Here is a 12,749-nt window from a genome sequence, read left to right as displayed (position 1 = left end):
CTGCAGTGTTTTCGGTTTTTTTTAAAAACAACGTTATTGAGATATGCCTGATGTACAATAAACTGCCAACGTTTGAAGCATACAGTCGGCTCCGTTTTGACAGCTGTCCACACCCATGAGACCACATCGCCCCTGCTCTCCCCCCTCCTGCCTTGCCGCAGTCCAACCCCGCCTTCCACACTGCTCTCGCTAGAGATCTGTTTCCTGCCATGCTTTTTGTCCCTGTTTGGATCTCGGACCCTTTCTGAGATCGGGAGGAAACTGTGAACTTTTTCTGCAGGACCACGCACATGCCTTCTCTGACAGAGGAGAGTGCCAAGCAGAGTTCAGAGGTGTCCAGGACCTCCCCTCCCCCGCCACCCTGCCCTTGTCGTTGTCCTTGTCCCAGAGCTTCTCACTACAGTTCCTCCCCCCAGCAAGCCCCCAGCCTACATCCAGGGCTTTCCCCTGGCCTTGCACGGCCCCTGCCCATCCTGTCCCCATGCATTTTGGGTCCAGCTCTTCTCCTGACTCCAGTCCTGGGTTTGAGGATTCACTGCCTTGGTCCCTCTGTGCCTGAGCTTTCCTGCCTTCCCTGTCTTTGCCCTCAGTCTCTTCCGATACAAGCACCCTTCTGAGGAAGAGCTTCGGGCCCTGGAGGGAAAGCCGAGGCCCAGAGGCAGGAAGGACCGGTGAGTGAGCCCCCAGCCTTAGGTGAGCGGCTCCCCTTCCAGGGGCAGCTCTGCGCACCGAGGAGAGTAGGGGACACCCCAGGCTGAGAAGGCGTCACTGTCATTCATCTGGTTGTCTAATGCTTATTGGAAGTTTGCTCTGGGCCGGCCCTGTGAGCAGGTGGCCAGCAGTGTCCTCACCCTGGTGTGCAGAGACTGAGGCCTGGGGAGAAGGTAACTCCCAAGCCAGGTCCTCCTGTGCTCTGAGGGTGGCACCGGGGAGCCTCCAAGGCTGGCTGGGAAGGACAGAACAGAGGATCCTGCTTTGATTCTCCCCTGTACCGCTCCCCCCACCCCTGCAGGTGGGCCAACGGCTATGGTGAAGAGAAGCCCTTGTCTGTGCCCCGAGATGCTCCTTTCCGGCTGGAGACCTGCCCCCTCACAGCAGTTGACGCCCTTGGTAACAGTCCAGCTGTGTCCCCAACTCCCCAGCCTCAGCCCACACCCTGGCGGACCGGGGTGGGGAGGGTCCGGCGCTGGGCCACCAGCTGAGCTGCGCGCTCCCCGCAGTCCTGCGCTTCTTCCTGGAGTACCAGTGGTTCGTGGACTTCGCGGTGTACTCGGGTGGCGTGTATGTCTTCACAGAGGCCTACTACTACGTGCTGGGCCCGGCCAAGGAGACCAACATCGCCGTGTTCTGGTGCTTGCTCACTGTGGCCTTCTCCATGTATCCTTCCTCCGGCTCCCCAGTGGGTCAGGGAGGAGGGAGGCAGGTGGGAGCTGGACTCGAGCCTTCCTTTCTTTCCTTTCCCCCCTGCCCCTAGTTGGTCTATTGGTCATCGCTGCGCCACACAACTTCCCCAAACTGGGTCCTATGAAACAGTCACTATTTTATTTGCTCTCCTCCTGAGCTGGGGCTCAGCTGGGGCGCCTCATCTCGCGCCTAAGGGGTCCCACCTTCCAGCAGGCTAAGCCAAGCTTCTCGGTGGTGGCAGAAACACCAGCTGGGGAGATGGGGTGCTGCAGGCCTCCTGAGCCCCCACCCCCATCCCTGTCCATTCTCTTGGCCAAAGTGAGTCACCAGCACAGACACAGGGGCAGGAAAAGAGATTGCTCTCTGCTATGTTGTTGTTTTGTTTTGTTTTACTTTGCTTTTTAATGAAAGTGCCCAGAGAAGAGAGGCAAACCTATGACACTGAGGACCCAAGTCTGAGAAAATGCCCTTGTGGAATGAGTATGTGAAGAAGAGAAGTCCATCTTGAAGCCCACACTGGTTCTGGAAAGCCCCATGGGTCTCTTTCAGAGCAGGTGGGGACACAGCCCTTGTATGTCTGACGGCTTCTCAGAGGAAAGGGAAAACTCACCTGCTGTGAAGGCAGCCAGGAGGCCAGACGTCCTTAAGAGGCAGACTTAGTGGCCATTTTAGTCAGAAATGGCCCAGGTAGTGTGAGGGGCCGAGCTGGAGGCCCAGGCCTGCCTTCCACCCGCACACCCCAACGCAGCTGACACAGCGTGAGTGGCACCGCACCTTGTGTCTCCTCCTGGGCCACTGCCCTGCTCCCCGAGACTCCGAACCCCAACTACGGTGCTCAGGTTCTAGAGCTGGGGATCACTGGCTGGGAGTGGACGAGGGGGCACTAGAGCTGCTCGCTGCTTCCTTAGCCCTGCCCCCAGCAAGATGTTCCTGACGGTGACCCGGTTGTACTTCAGCACAGAGGAGGGGGGCGAACGCTCCGTCTGCCTCACCTTCGCCTTCCTTTTCCTGCTCCTGGCCATGCTGGTGCAGGTGGTGCAGGAGGAGACTCTGGAGCTGGGCCTGGAGCCAGGTATGTGCAGTCTTTGGGGCATGGGGTCCCCGCGTCCATCACTCCCTCCGGTGAGGGTGGGGTTCAAGTGACATGTAACATGTGAAGGAGGGGACTCGTTGGGCCTGAGTGGCCCCTATGGATGCTGTCTGGCTACCCTGGGTCCCCCGTTGGGTTTTGGGGGCAAGAAGATATCCTCTCTCACTGTCTCTGATGGGTGCCTGCAGCTGTCTTTTGTCACAGGGCACATCTGTTCCCCTCATCTGTCCTCTCCCCCAGCAGCCATCATGATTTGATATCTGCCTAGTCTAATTTAATCTGCGGAAGGAAGTGGGTAAATGGCACAAAATTCATAAAGTACGAGAGGATAGATGTTGAGGAAAAATCACCCGTACTGACTCTCCTTCCAAGAGGAAATCTAGGGGGGTGCTTTCCTTTGTTCCCATAAAGCAGTAGTGTTTATGGCTCTTACACCCTGTCTTTTTTCCTTAAAAACATTAATTTGGAGTTTGTCCCTTGATGCTACATATGGTGTGGTTTTTTCATAGTATCCACACAGTATTTCGTTTTATGGATGTTCCGTGATTAGTTAAGCAGTCTGCTACTTATGGACCTTGAAGTCTTTCACTATTATGAGACTGACGCACTGCCTACAGAGCTAATGAGGCACCTTAAGTCTTTCACTGCTAAACACTGTTGTACAACATCGTGTTCTTATACAACAGGGTTACGTGGGAATGGCCTTGAGCATGTGGCCCTGTGCAAGAAAGTGCATTGGTAATTTTGATAATGTAGCAAATTGCCATTTAGGAGAAGAGTAATGAAGTGCCTGTTTCCTTAAATTATCTCCAATGTGTTTCCTCAGACTTTTTTGTCTTGGGTAACCTGATGGGTGAAAATATAAGCGAGGTTGAGCACCTTTTCATATGTTGAAGAGTCATTTCTATCTTCCTTCCAGGAAAGGTCTGTTCTTTTGCCCAGTTTTCTACTGGGTTGTTGACTCCTTTATTGATTTGTAGGAGCTCTTAGTATAGTAAGACATTAGCCTTTGTGTATGACAGTAGTTGCAAATATTTTTTCTTAGTTTCTCATTTTTCTTTTGACTCATTCTTTGGATAGTCTTTTAAAAAATATAATTTGTATCACATCACATCTCTGCCTAATACCAGATTCTAGTGTCTTAACAAAGATCAAAATATTCACCATGGTCTGCACACCCCTGCCTGCTCCTTGAGCTTTATCTTCACTCATTCTCCCTACTTTTTGATTTTTAAAACTATAGGGGCGCCTGGGTGGCTTAGTCGGTTAAGCGACCGACTTTCGCTTAGGTCATGATCTCGCGGTTCGTGGGTTCGAGCCCCGCGTCGGGCTCTGTGCTGACTGCCAGCTCAGAGCCTGGAGCCTGTTTCATTCTGTGATTCCCTCTCTCTCTGACCCTCCCCTGCTCACGCTGTCTGTCTGTCTCTCTCCTAGAAATAAATAAAACATAAAAAAATTTTTTTTAAACTATATAATGTTTTATATATATAAACACACACATATGAATATGTATATGTGAGTTACAAAGCAAAATAATAATGTAATGAACTCACCTCTTAAATGAGAACCAGAACATTCCCAGCGTTCCTGCAGGCCTCTGGTGCTCCTTCCCAATCCCACCTCCTTCCTCCCCTACTCACAGCCCCAACCAGTCTCTCAAACGTGTTTCTCATTCCTTTGCCTTAAAACAAACAGTTTCATCACACATGCTTCTGTCCCTAAAGAATTAATCCTACAGCTTTGCTCCTTATCACGGGTGGGGTCAGCCAGGGGGTGGCCTGCCCACCGGTGCTTTTCTGTCTTCTGTGATGTTATAAAACCAGGCCACGTTGGTGTGGGTGGCTTTCATTCACCTCTTCTCATGGATCAATGATGGTTTCTTGTGAGATCACCTGTATTTACTTGTCTGTTCTGTTGATGGCCGTTTAGGTGGTTTCCAGATTTTAGCTTTTCACAGTTGCTACGGGGCACATTTCTTTAAAAATTTTTTTTTAACATTATTACTATTTTTATTTTTGAGAGAGAGACAGAGTGCGAGCAGGGGCGGGGCAGAGAGAGATAGGGAGACACAGAACCTGAAGCAGGCTCCAGGCTCTGGGCTGCCAGCACAGAGCCCAGTGCGAGGTTCCAACCCACGGACCACGAGATCATGACCTGAACCGAAGCAGGATGCTTAACTGACTGAGCCCCGCCAGGCACCCCTCTATGGGGAACATTTTGGTACATGTTTCCGTGTACACATGTGCCAGCATTTCTTTTGGGCACAGGATTTGGGGATGATGGGAACATGTTCACCTACATGAGATGATGCCTTAGCGTTTTTCAGAGCAGTTCTCTCTGCACGTCCACTAGCCGTACAGCCTGGGGTTTGGAGTGTGGACACTGGACTCTGGGCACCCATGGAGTCCCAGCTGCACCGGGCAAACGTGGGTGACATTGCAGTGGCCCCTTGCCTCACCCCACTGGTGGTAAGGTTGGGGTAGTGATCGCATCAACCTGCTGGGGGACAGTAAGGTGCAAATGAATTTAGATCTATGGAAAGTGCTTGGTTTTTGCCAGCCTAGTGGTGTAAACGATGCCTTTAGTGGTCTTAACATGCATTTCTCTGATTACCTGGGAGGCTGATCATCTTTTCCTGTTTACTCATGATTCTCATTTCCTCTTCTTTGAAGACCCTGTTCTTACTGTTGTCCATTTTTCTTTGCGGGCATATGTGGTTTTCCCCCTGTTATTTTTTGTTGTTGTTGTAAATACACATAACATAAAATTTACCATTTTAACCATTTTATTTTTAATTTTTAAATGTTTTTTTAAATTTATTTTTGAGAGAGAGAGACAGTGTGAGCAGGGGAGGGTCAGAGAGAGAGGGAGACACAGAATCTGAAGCAGGCTCCAGGCTCTGAGCTGGCAGTCAGCACAGAGCCCGACGCGGGGCTCGAACCCACGAACCATGGGATCATGACCTGAGCTGAAGTTCGACGCTTAACTGACTGAGCTGCCCGGGCGCCCCCATTTTAACCATTTTTAAATGTATACTTCAGTGGCATTAAGTACATTCACTTTATTGGCAACCATCATCAACATCCATTCCCTCTTTTTTTGCCTTGCGAATCTGAAACTCTGTTCCCATTAAACACCAACTCTCCATCCCCCACCCCCCACCCCTGCCCCTGGCTCCTTCCACCCTACTTTCTGTCTCTATGAATCTGACTTCAGGTGCTTTATATGAAGGGAATCATGCAGCATCTGTCTTTGAGTGACTCGCTTATTTCACTCAGTATAATGTCCTTAAGGTTCATCCATGTTGTAACCTGTGTCCAAATATCCTTCCTTTTTAAGGCTGAATAATATTCCATTTCATGAATATACCCCATTTTGCTCATCCATTCATGTATCGATGGACACTTATGTTGCCTTATGTTTTAGCTATTGTGAATAGCGTTGCTCTGAACATGAGTGTACAACTATCTCTTCAAAACCCTGCTTTTTATTCTTTTGGCCACAGATCCAGAGGTGGAATTGCTGGATTATATGGTAATTCTGTTTAACTTTTCTTAAGTTTATTTGAGAGAGTGAGAGTGCAAGCAGGGGAGAGGCAGAGGAGGAGAGAGAGAATCCTGTCGTGGGACTCAGTTTCACAAACCGTGAGATCATGATCTGAGCCAAGATCAAAAGTCAGATGCTTAACTGACTGAGGCATCCAGGCGCCCCATGAAGAGTCTATTTTTTTTTAATTTTTAAATGTTTTTATTTATTCCTGAGAGAGAGAGAGAGAGAGACAGCATGAGCAGGGGAGGGTCAGAGAGAGAAAGAGGCACAGAATCTGAAACAGGCTTCAGGCTCTGAGCTGGCTGTCAGCACAGAGCCCAACGCGGGGCTCAAACCCATGAACCGTGATATCATGACCTGAGCCGAAATCAGACGCCCAGCTGACTGAGCCACCCAGGCGCCCCTGAAGAGTCTATTTTTAAGTTGTCTCTACACCCAACATGAGACTCGAACTCACAAGCCTGAGGTCAAGAGTTGCACTCTCTACCAAGTGAGCCAGCCAGGCACCCCCAGCCCCTTTGCCTTTTTTTGAACCTATTTTTTTGGTGATGAATTTTCAGAGTTCTATATATATATTAGGATATTAATCCCTCTTCATATGTATGATTTGCAAATATTTTCTCCAGTTCTGTGGGTTGCGTTTTCCTTCTAATGGTCATATCTTTTTTTTTTTTTTTTAAGTTTATCTATGCATTTTAAGAGAGAGAGAGGAGGGGAAAGGCAGAGAAAGAGGGAGAGAGAATCCCAAGCAGGCTCCGTACCAATAGTGCGGAGCCCTACCCAGGGCTCAAACCCATGAACTGTGAGATTATGACCTGAGCTGAAATCAAGAGTTGACACTTAACTGAATGAGGCACCCAGGCACCCTGGTCATATCTTTTGATGTACAAAAATGTTTAATTCTCATGAGCCCCAATTTATCTATTTTTTTCTTTTGTTGTGTGTACCTTTGGTATCATATCCAAAATATCATTGTCAAATCCAATGTTAGGAAGCATTTCTTGGGCTATATATCTTTGTTTTTTTCTTGTTGATTTGTAGGGTTTCTTTATATATTTTGGAAATTGACCCTTTGTTACACGTGTTGCACATACTTCCTCCTATCAAATCTGACACACCATTATTTCATGAACTGCTGTACGAAGATAAAAAACACTGTTACTTAAACGATTGCATGGCATCAGTGGTCCTGTGTATCCCAATTTTAAAGAAGTTAAAATGTGAGTAGGGGTGGGGGGGAGGAGTGTATCTTCTAAATTGTGGTGTGGCTTTTTACTTTCTTTGTGGTGTTTTTTCCTCTTTAAAAAATTGTCCCAAAATATCATATTGTGAAAAATCTCAAACCAACAGAATGGTTCAAAGAATCCTTTAATGACACCCATATGCCCTTGACTTAGATTTGTTTGGCCATGTTTGTGTTTTTTTATCTCTGCACGCCCACACACCACACTTTTTTGGGCTGAGCATTGAATATAGCTGCAGCCCTCTGGTGTCTTTGATGGACACCAAGCAGTTCATTATTTTAGTTGATTTTTGTCTTGAAGAAATGTCCTTCCTTTCCCTACAATTAGAAAGACTTTTATATTTTCCAACACAATATTTCAAGTTTTGGGGGCGCCTGGGTGGCTCAGTCGGTTCAGCATCCTTCTTTTGATTTCAGTGCAGGTCGTGATCCCAGGGTCGTGATTGAACCCTGGATCATGCTCTGAGCTAATTGTAGAGCCTGCTTAAGATTCTCTCTCTTTCTCTCACTCCCTGTTCCCCCCTCTCCCACTTGCACTTGCTCTCTCCCTCTCTCAAATACTATATACGTATATATTTCAAGTTTTACCTTTCACATAAACCCTTAAACTCCTGGTAGTTCACTGTGTTATGAGATAGGGATCAAATGAGTGTTTTCCATGGGATAACCTTGCTATACAATTGTACTTTCAGTGATTTGTGGGTTCTTTTGGTTTTCTTTCATCTTGTCCAGTTTTCTGCTTTCTTTTAGCTAGGACCTCTGGCTTTTATAGCACTACTCTGGTAGGCTTCGTTCTCTTGTTTCCAATTTCTTAGCTGACTACTTAGCTCCTTAATTTTTAGCTCCTTCCATTTCTAGCATTTATAGCATGTAAGGATGTAAAGATTTTACTAAGTTCCACTTTTGTCCACCCCTTAAGTTTTGACTTGTAATATTCATCATCAGGCAGTTCTGGGTATTTAAATTTTTCCATTTTTTTAATCTTTTAAATCTTTTTAAGAAACTTCAAACGTGGAAATTTTATTTGTTTTTTAAGATTTTATTTTTTTAAGTAATCTCTCCATCCAGCATGGGGCTTGAACTCACAAACTGGAGATCAGGAGTTGTAAGCTCCATGGACTGAGCCAGTAGGTGCCCCTTGAATGTGGAGCTTTAAATTAAAAAAAAAATTTTCTAGCTTAATTGCAGTATGCTTACAGAAGATGGTTTACTTGAAGTAAATTCTTTAAAATTTGTTAAGACTTGCATCATGGCCTCAAATATGATCAGTTTTAGTGACTATTCCACATATTTTTGAAAAACATCTATTCTTTGTCTCTATCTGTCCAATAAATTCAAATCTCCTTCCTTCCTAACTTGTGGTCAGTCATTAAAGGGTTAATCTCCCTTGGAGATGGTGGAGCTCTCAATTTCTCCAGATTGTTCTGCCAATGTTTTCTTTATATGTTTTGTGGCTAATTGACAGGGTGTTTACAAGTTCAGAATTGCTACATATTCCTGGTGAATCAACCATTTTATTAGGATGTATTCTGATTCTAAAAATACACTCTGTCTTACTCTGGCAAAAAAATGTACCTTTCCAGCTTTCTTTTCTTTAGCTGAGATATGATTGACATATAACATTGTTAGTTTCAGGTATACAACATCATGTTTCAATATTTGTATATATTACAAGACAATCGCCATGATTAATCTGGTTAACATCCATCACCACACAGTTAAAACTTGTGATGAGAACTTTTAAGATCTACTCCCTTAGCAGCTCTCAAATGCACAATACCCCCTTTCTTTTGATTAGTATTTCATGACTTTTTAACATCCCTTTTCTTTCAACCTTACAGGGACCTTATGTTGAGGTATATCTCCTTTGAAAAACATACAGCTGGATATTTTCGATCAAGTCTGACAGTCTGTGTCATTTAACTTCAAAGTTTAACCTGCTTACATTTATTATGATTGATGACATATTTGGCATTGTTCCTACCATCTTGCCTTTTCACTTTCTATTTGTTCTTTATCTGTGATTGCTTTCGACATTGGCTACCAGTCTAATTGTCTTTCCTCTATAGGTGATCTGTCTTGAATGCCTGGCTGCTTTGTGATCTCTTTGTTTTTGGTATTCCAGTTTCACTACAGTGTCTAGGTATGGATTCCTTTGTATTTATTAGTTTGACATACTTTGTGTTATTCATTCTGCAGTGTGTTATTCATTCTGCAGACTTTTAGTCATTCTTTTCCACGATCTCCTCTCCTCCTTCATTCTCTCTTCACTTCTCTTGCTGCGGCTCCTATTCGACTGACGCTGAATTTCTATGCTCTTCATCTCCCTTCCTATTTCCTACCTTTTTATCTTTCTGAGTTGGAATCTGAGTGATCTTCAGATCCAATTCATTCATTCCTCCCGTGGCTGATTTGAATATGCCATTTCACAACCTATTATTCCAATAATTGTATGTTCCCTTTGGGTGAGCTTAATTGTTTCCTTTGCAAATATACCTGGTCATCTGAGGTAGCCTCACGTCGCCTGTGATTGCACCTTTTATTTTCCTCAGTCATTTCACATAAAATAACACCTACAAAATTTCTGTAGTCTGTAGGGTCTAAACTTGTCTATCTTTTTTTCTTCCTGCTGACTCTCCTTTATGATGATTTATTCCCTGGTGTGTTTGATGATTTTGGCTGTGAGCTCACATTTATTTGCTCTTACTCTGTGAAAAATCCAAGGGTCTGGACTGAAGATTCTTTCTGAAACTTTGGTTTTCCCCTAAGGGAGTCCTTCATGCCCTTTGGATTCCTGGTATAATCCAGGAAGCTCAGACTCAGTGGTCCACTGCCCCACCCCCCATCTCCCCTAGTCAATTAAGGGTGCCTGCCTGGTACCTCTTCCTATTTGTTCAAAAAAATTGCCCATATCCAGAGCACAAAGTGGTCCTTTTGCCTGGCACCAGGCCTGGCACCCACTGGTTCGTTCCTATCTGGGGAGTAAAAGCCTATCTGGGAGGGGGTCAGAGCACACTCTGAGTGCTCCAGGGGTTATTAGATGCTGCCCTCTCCTTGTCTTCCCTAGGCCTTGCCAGTATGACCCAGAACTTGGAGCCACTTCTGAAGATGCAGGGCTGGGACTGGGCGTGAGTCCTGGGAAGTGAAGTGGGGCAAGGGCAGGCTGTGACCTGCAGGTGGGGGTACCGACAGGCTTCAGAGCCTCCTGACCCTCCTCTCCTCCTCAGGCTCCCTCTGGCCAAGCTGTCTATCCGCATGGGGCTGGCATTCGTGGGATCCATGCTGGGGGCCTTCCTCACCTTTCCAGGCCTGCGGCTGGCCCAGACACACCTGGATGCGCTGACCATGTCGGAAGACCGGCCCTTGCTGCAGTTACGCGGAGTGCCAGATGGGCGGGTGGTAGGGAATCTAAAGGAGGGGCTAGGGAGATGGTGGGTGCCCAGGCCTCACTTTTTTATGCCCTTGCCCTGTAGGTTCCTTCTGCAGATGAGCTTCCTGTCCCCTCTGATCATCCTGGGGCTCTGGACCAAGCCCATTGCACGGGACTTCCTGCACCAGGCACCCATTGGGGAGATGCCCTCCTCCCTGTGCGAATCTGGTGGGGTTGGGAGGGAGGGCAGCTGGGGGCCCCTCTGTGTACCCTAGTCTTTGAAGCTCAGGGAAGAGCCTTGGGTCCTGGGGGAGAACCCCCGGGCAGGGGCGGCCTCCTTAGCCCCCTCACTCCCCTCCCCACAGGCTGTCGGACTCAGCCTTCGACTCGTTGCGCCTCTGGGTGCTGGTGGCATTGTGCCTGCTGAGGCTGGCAGTGACCCGGCCCCACCTGCAGGCCTACCTGTGCCTGGCCAAGGCCCGCGTGGAGCAGCTGCGGCGGGAGGCCGGCCGCATAGAGGCCCGTGAGATCCAGAGGCGGGTACGGGCTCCCGAGGTTGGGAGGGAACACGGAAACCCCGGGGCTCAGGGCGGGGATCCCCCTGGGGTGTAGGGTCACTCGAAGCCCAGAAGGCTGTCCCGTGCCTCCTCCGCCTGCCCCGTAGCCACTGCTACCTGCCCATTAGGTGGTGCGGGTCTACTGCTACGTGACAGTGGTGAGCCTGCAGTACCTGACACCGCTCATCCTCACCTTCAACTGCACGCTGCTGCTCAAGACGCNCTGAGGAGGAGGAGGACAGGAGCTGGTGGTGAGTGGGGGTAGGGTGGGGGTGGAGCGTGGAGGGCCTGGAGACGTGGAGAGTTGGAGGAGGGGCCTGAAGTTGGGGTAGGGGGCACGAGACCGAGTTTGGGGTGGTGGCGGGGTACGAGGTGCCTAGGGCTGGGGTGAGCGTCCGCATGGGTGGGGGTCCTAGAGGTCAAATCCCATCCGTCCTTTCACCCTCACAGGCGGCTACTCCTGGGGCCTGGGCCCAGTTCCCTTGCTGTCCCCGACTCCGGCCTCAGCCCACGATCGCCCTGCGGGCCTGGAGGACGATGAGGCCCAGCAGATGGCAGCGCGGATCGCAGGGGCCCTGGGCAGCCTGCTCACGCCCCTCTTCCTCCGCGGCATCCTCACCTTCCTCATCTGGTGGACCGCCGCCTGCCAACTGCTCTCCAGCCTCTTCGGCCTGTACTTCCACCGGCACCTGGCGGGCTCCTAGCCGCCTGCAGAAGACGATCCTGGGTCCCCAAGGTCCGGGCCGAGCCAGCGTTCCCGGTCGCTTCCGTGTGTGCCTCAGTGTCCTCAGGTGCAAGGTGGGCCTGGGAGTCCCCGCAGCGCCCGCTGTGCGCGTCCACTTCACCGCCGTGCCTGACTGTGGCCCCCTCGGATCCCATGTTTCTGCCTCAAAACTGTTGCCCTGGGCCCAGTGGCAGCGGATCCCAGGGCCATTGTTCCCAGACTGCATGCCCCCCCAATGTGAGGCAGAAGTGGGGGTTCATTCTTCTGAATAAAAGAGCAGGCTGCTTTTACAAAGAGGACTGGAGTGGTTTGGGAGGCTGCTCTCTGCCTGTTGGTGTGGCTCAGGCCAAGGTGCGTGTGGGGGCTTCTGGGGAGTGAGCTTCCGGGCTGAGTGAAGGGAACCGCTGAGGGAGAGCACAGGGCCACCCAGACAGTAAGCAAAGGCCTGGGAGCAAGAAGTGAAGAGAGGAGGAAACAAGTATTGAAAACTTCCAGTTCCAGTGGGTCTGGAGGTGACAAGTCAGGGGAGAAGGAAGAGAGGGGCTGGAGAAGGAAGGGGGGGTGGGCAAGAGGGAGCAGAGGGTGGGAAGCGGCAAGGAGCGGGAGTGGAAAGGGAGGAAGAGAAGGGGGGGGAATGGAGATGGCAGATAAAGTTGTAGAAATCTTGCAGGAGGAACAGAAAGAGAAAGATAATATAAAACAAGGGAGGGAGGGGACAAAGATAAATCAGAGGACTGACCCAGAAGAATCTTCCAGAGAAAGTGCTGGAAAGAGACCTCCGAGCAGGGGAAGACACTGAAGGAGCCAGGCAA

The 12,749-nt window shown here is 49.1% G+C and overlaps 1 protein-coding gene across 1 annotated transcript in view; it reads left to right on the top strand.

Annotated features, from left to right (window-relative positions):
- Positions 1-12,231, top strand: part of TMEM161A (transmembrane protein 161A) — a 15,545-nt gene extending 3,314 nt beyond the window's left edge. Inside the window, exons 3-12 of the mRNA XM_077777214.1 lie at positions 591-671; positions 1,013-1,110; positions 1,221-1,377; positions 2,325-2,476; positions 10,354-10,414; positions 10,514-10,657; positions 10,760-10,873; positions 11,022-11,196; positions 11,342-11,433; positions 11,659-12,231. Of these exons, the coding sequence (XP_077633340.1) occupies positions 591-671; positions 1,013-1,110; positions 1,221-1,377; positions 2,325-2,476; positions 10,354-10,414; positions 10,514-10,657; positions 10,760-10,873; positions 11,022-11,196; positions 11,342-11,433; positions 11,659-11,917 (1,333 nt within the window). The 3' untranslated portion in view covers positions 11,918-12,231. The remainder of the gene's footprint in view (positions 1-590; positions 672-1,012; positions 1,111-1,220; positions 1,378-2,324; positions 2,477-10,353; positions 10,415-10,513; positions 10,658-10,759; positions 10,874-11,021; positions 11,197-11,341; positions 11,434-11,658) is intronic.
- The last annotated feature ends 518 nt before the right edge of the window (positions 12,232-12,749 follow it).

Source organism: Crocuta crocuta, unplaced genomic scaffold, assembly GCF_008692635.1.
Source record: "Crocuta crocuta isolate KB4526 unplaced genomic scaffold, BGI_CrCroc_1.0 scaffold77, whole genome shotgun sequence".
In the NCBI taxonomy this organism is placed as follows: domain Eukaryota; kingdom Metazoa; phylum Chordata; class Mammalia; order Carnivora; family Hyaenidae; genus Crocuta; species Crocuta crocuta.
Note: the sequence above shows the minus strand (reverse complement) of the source record. Positions and strands in the feature narration are given on the sequence as shown.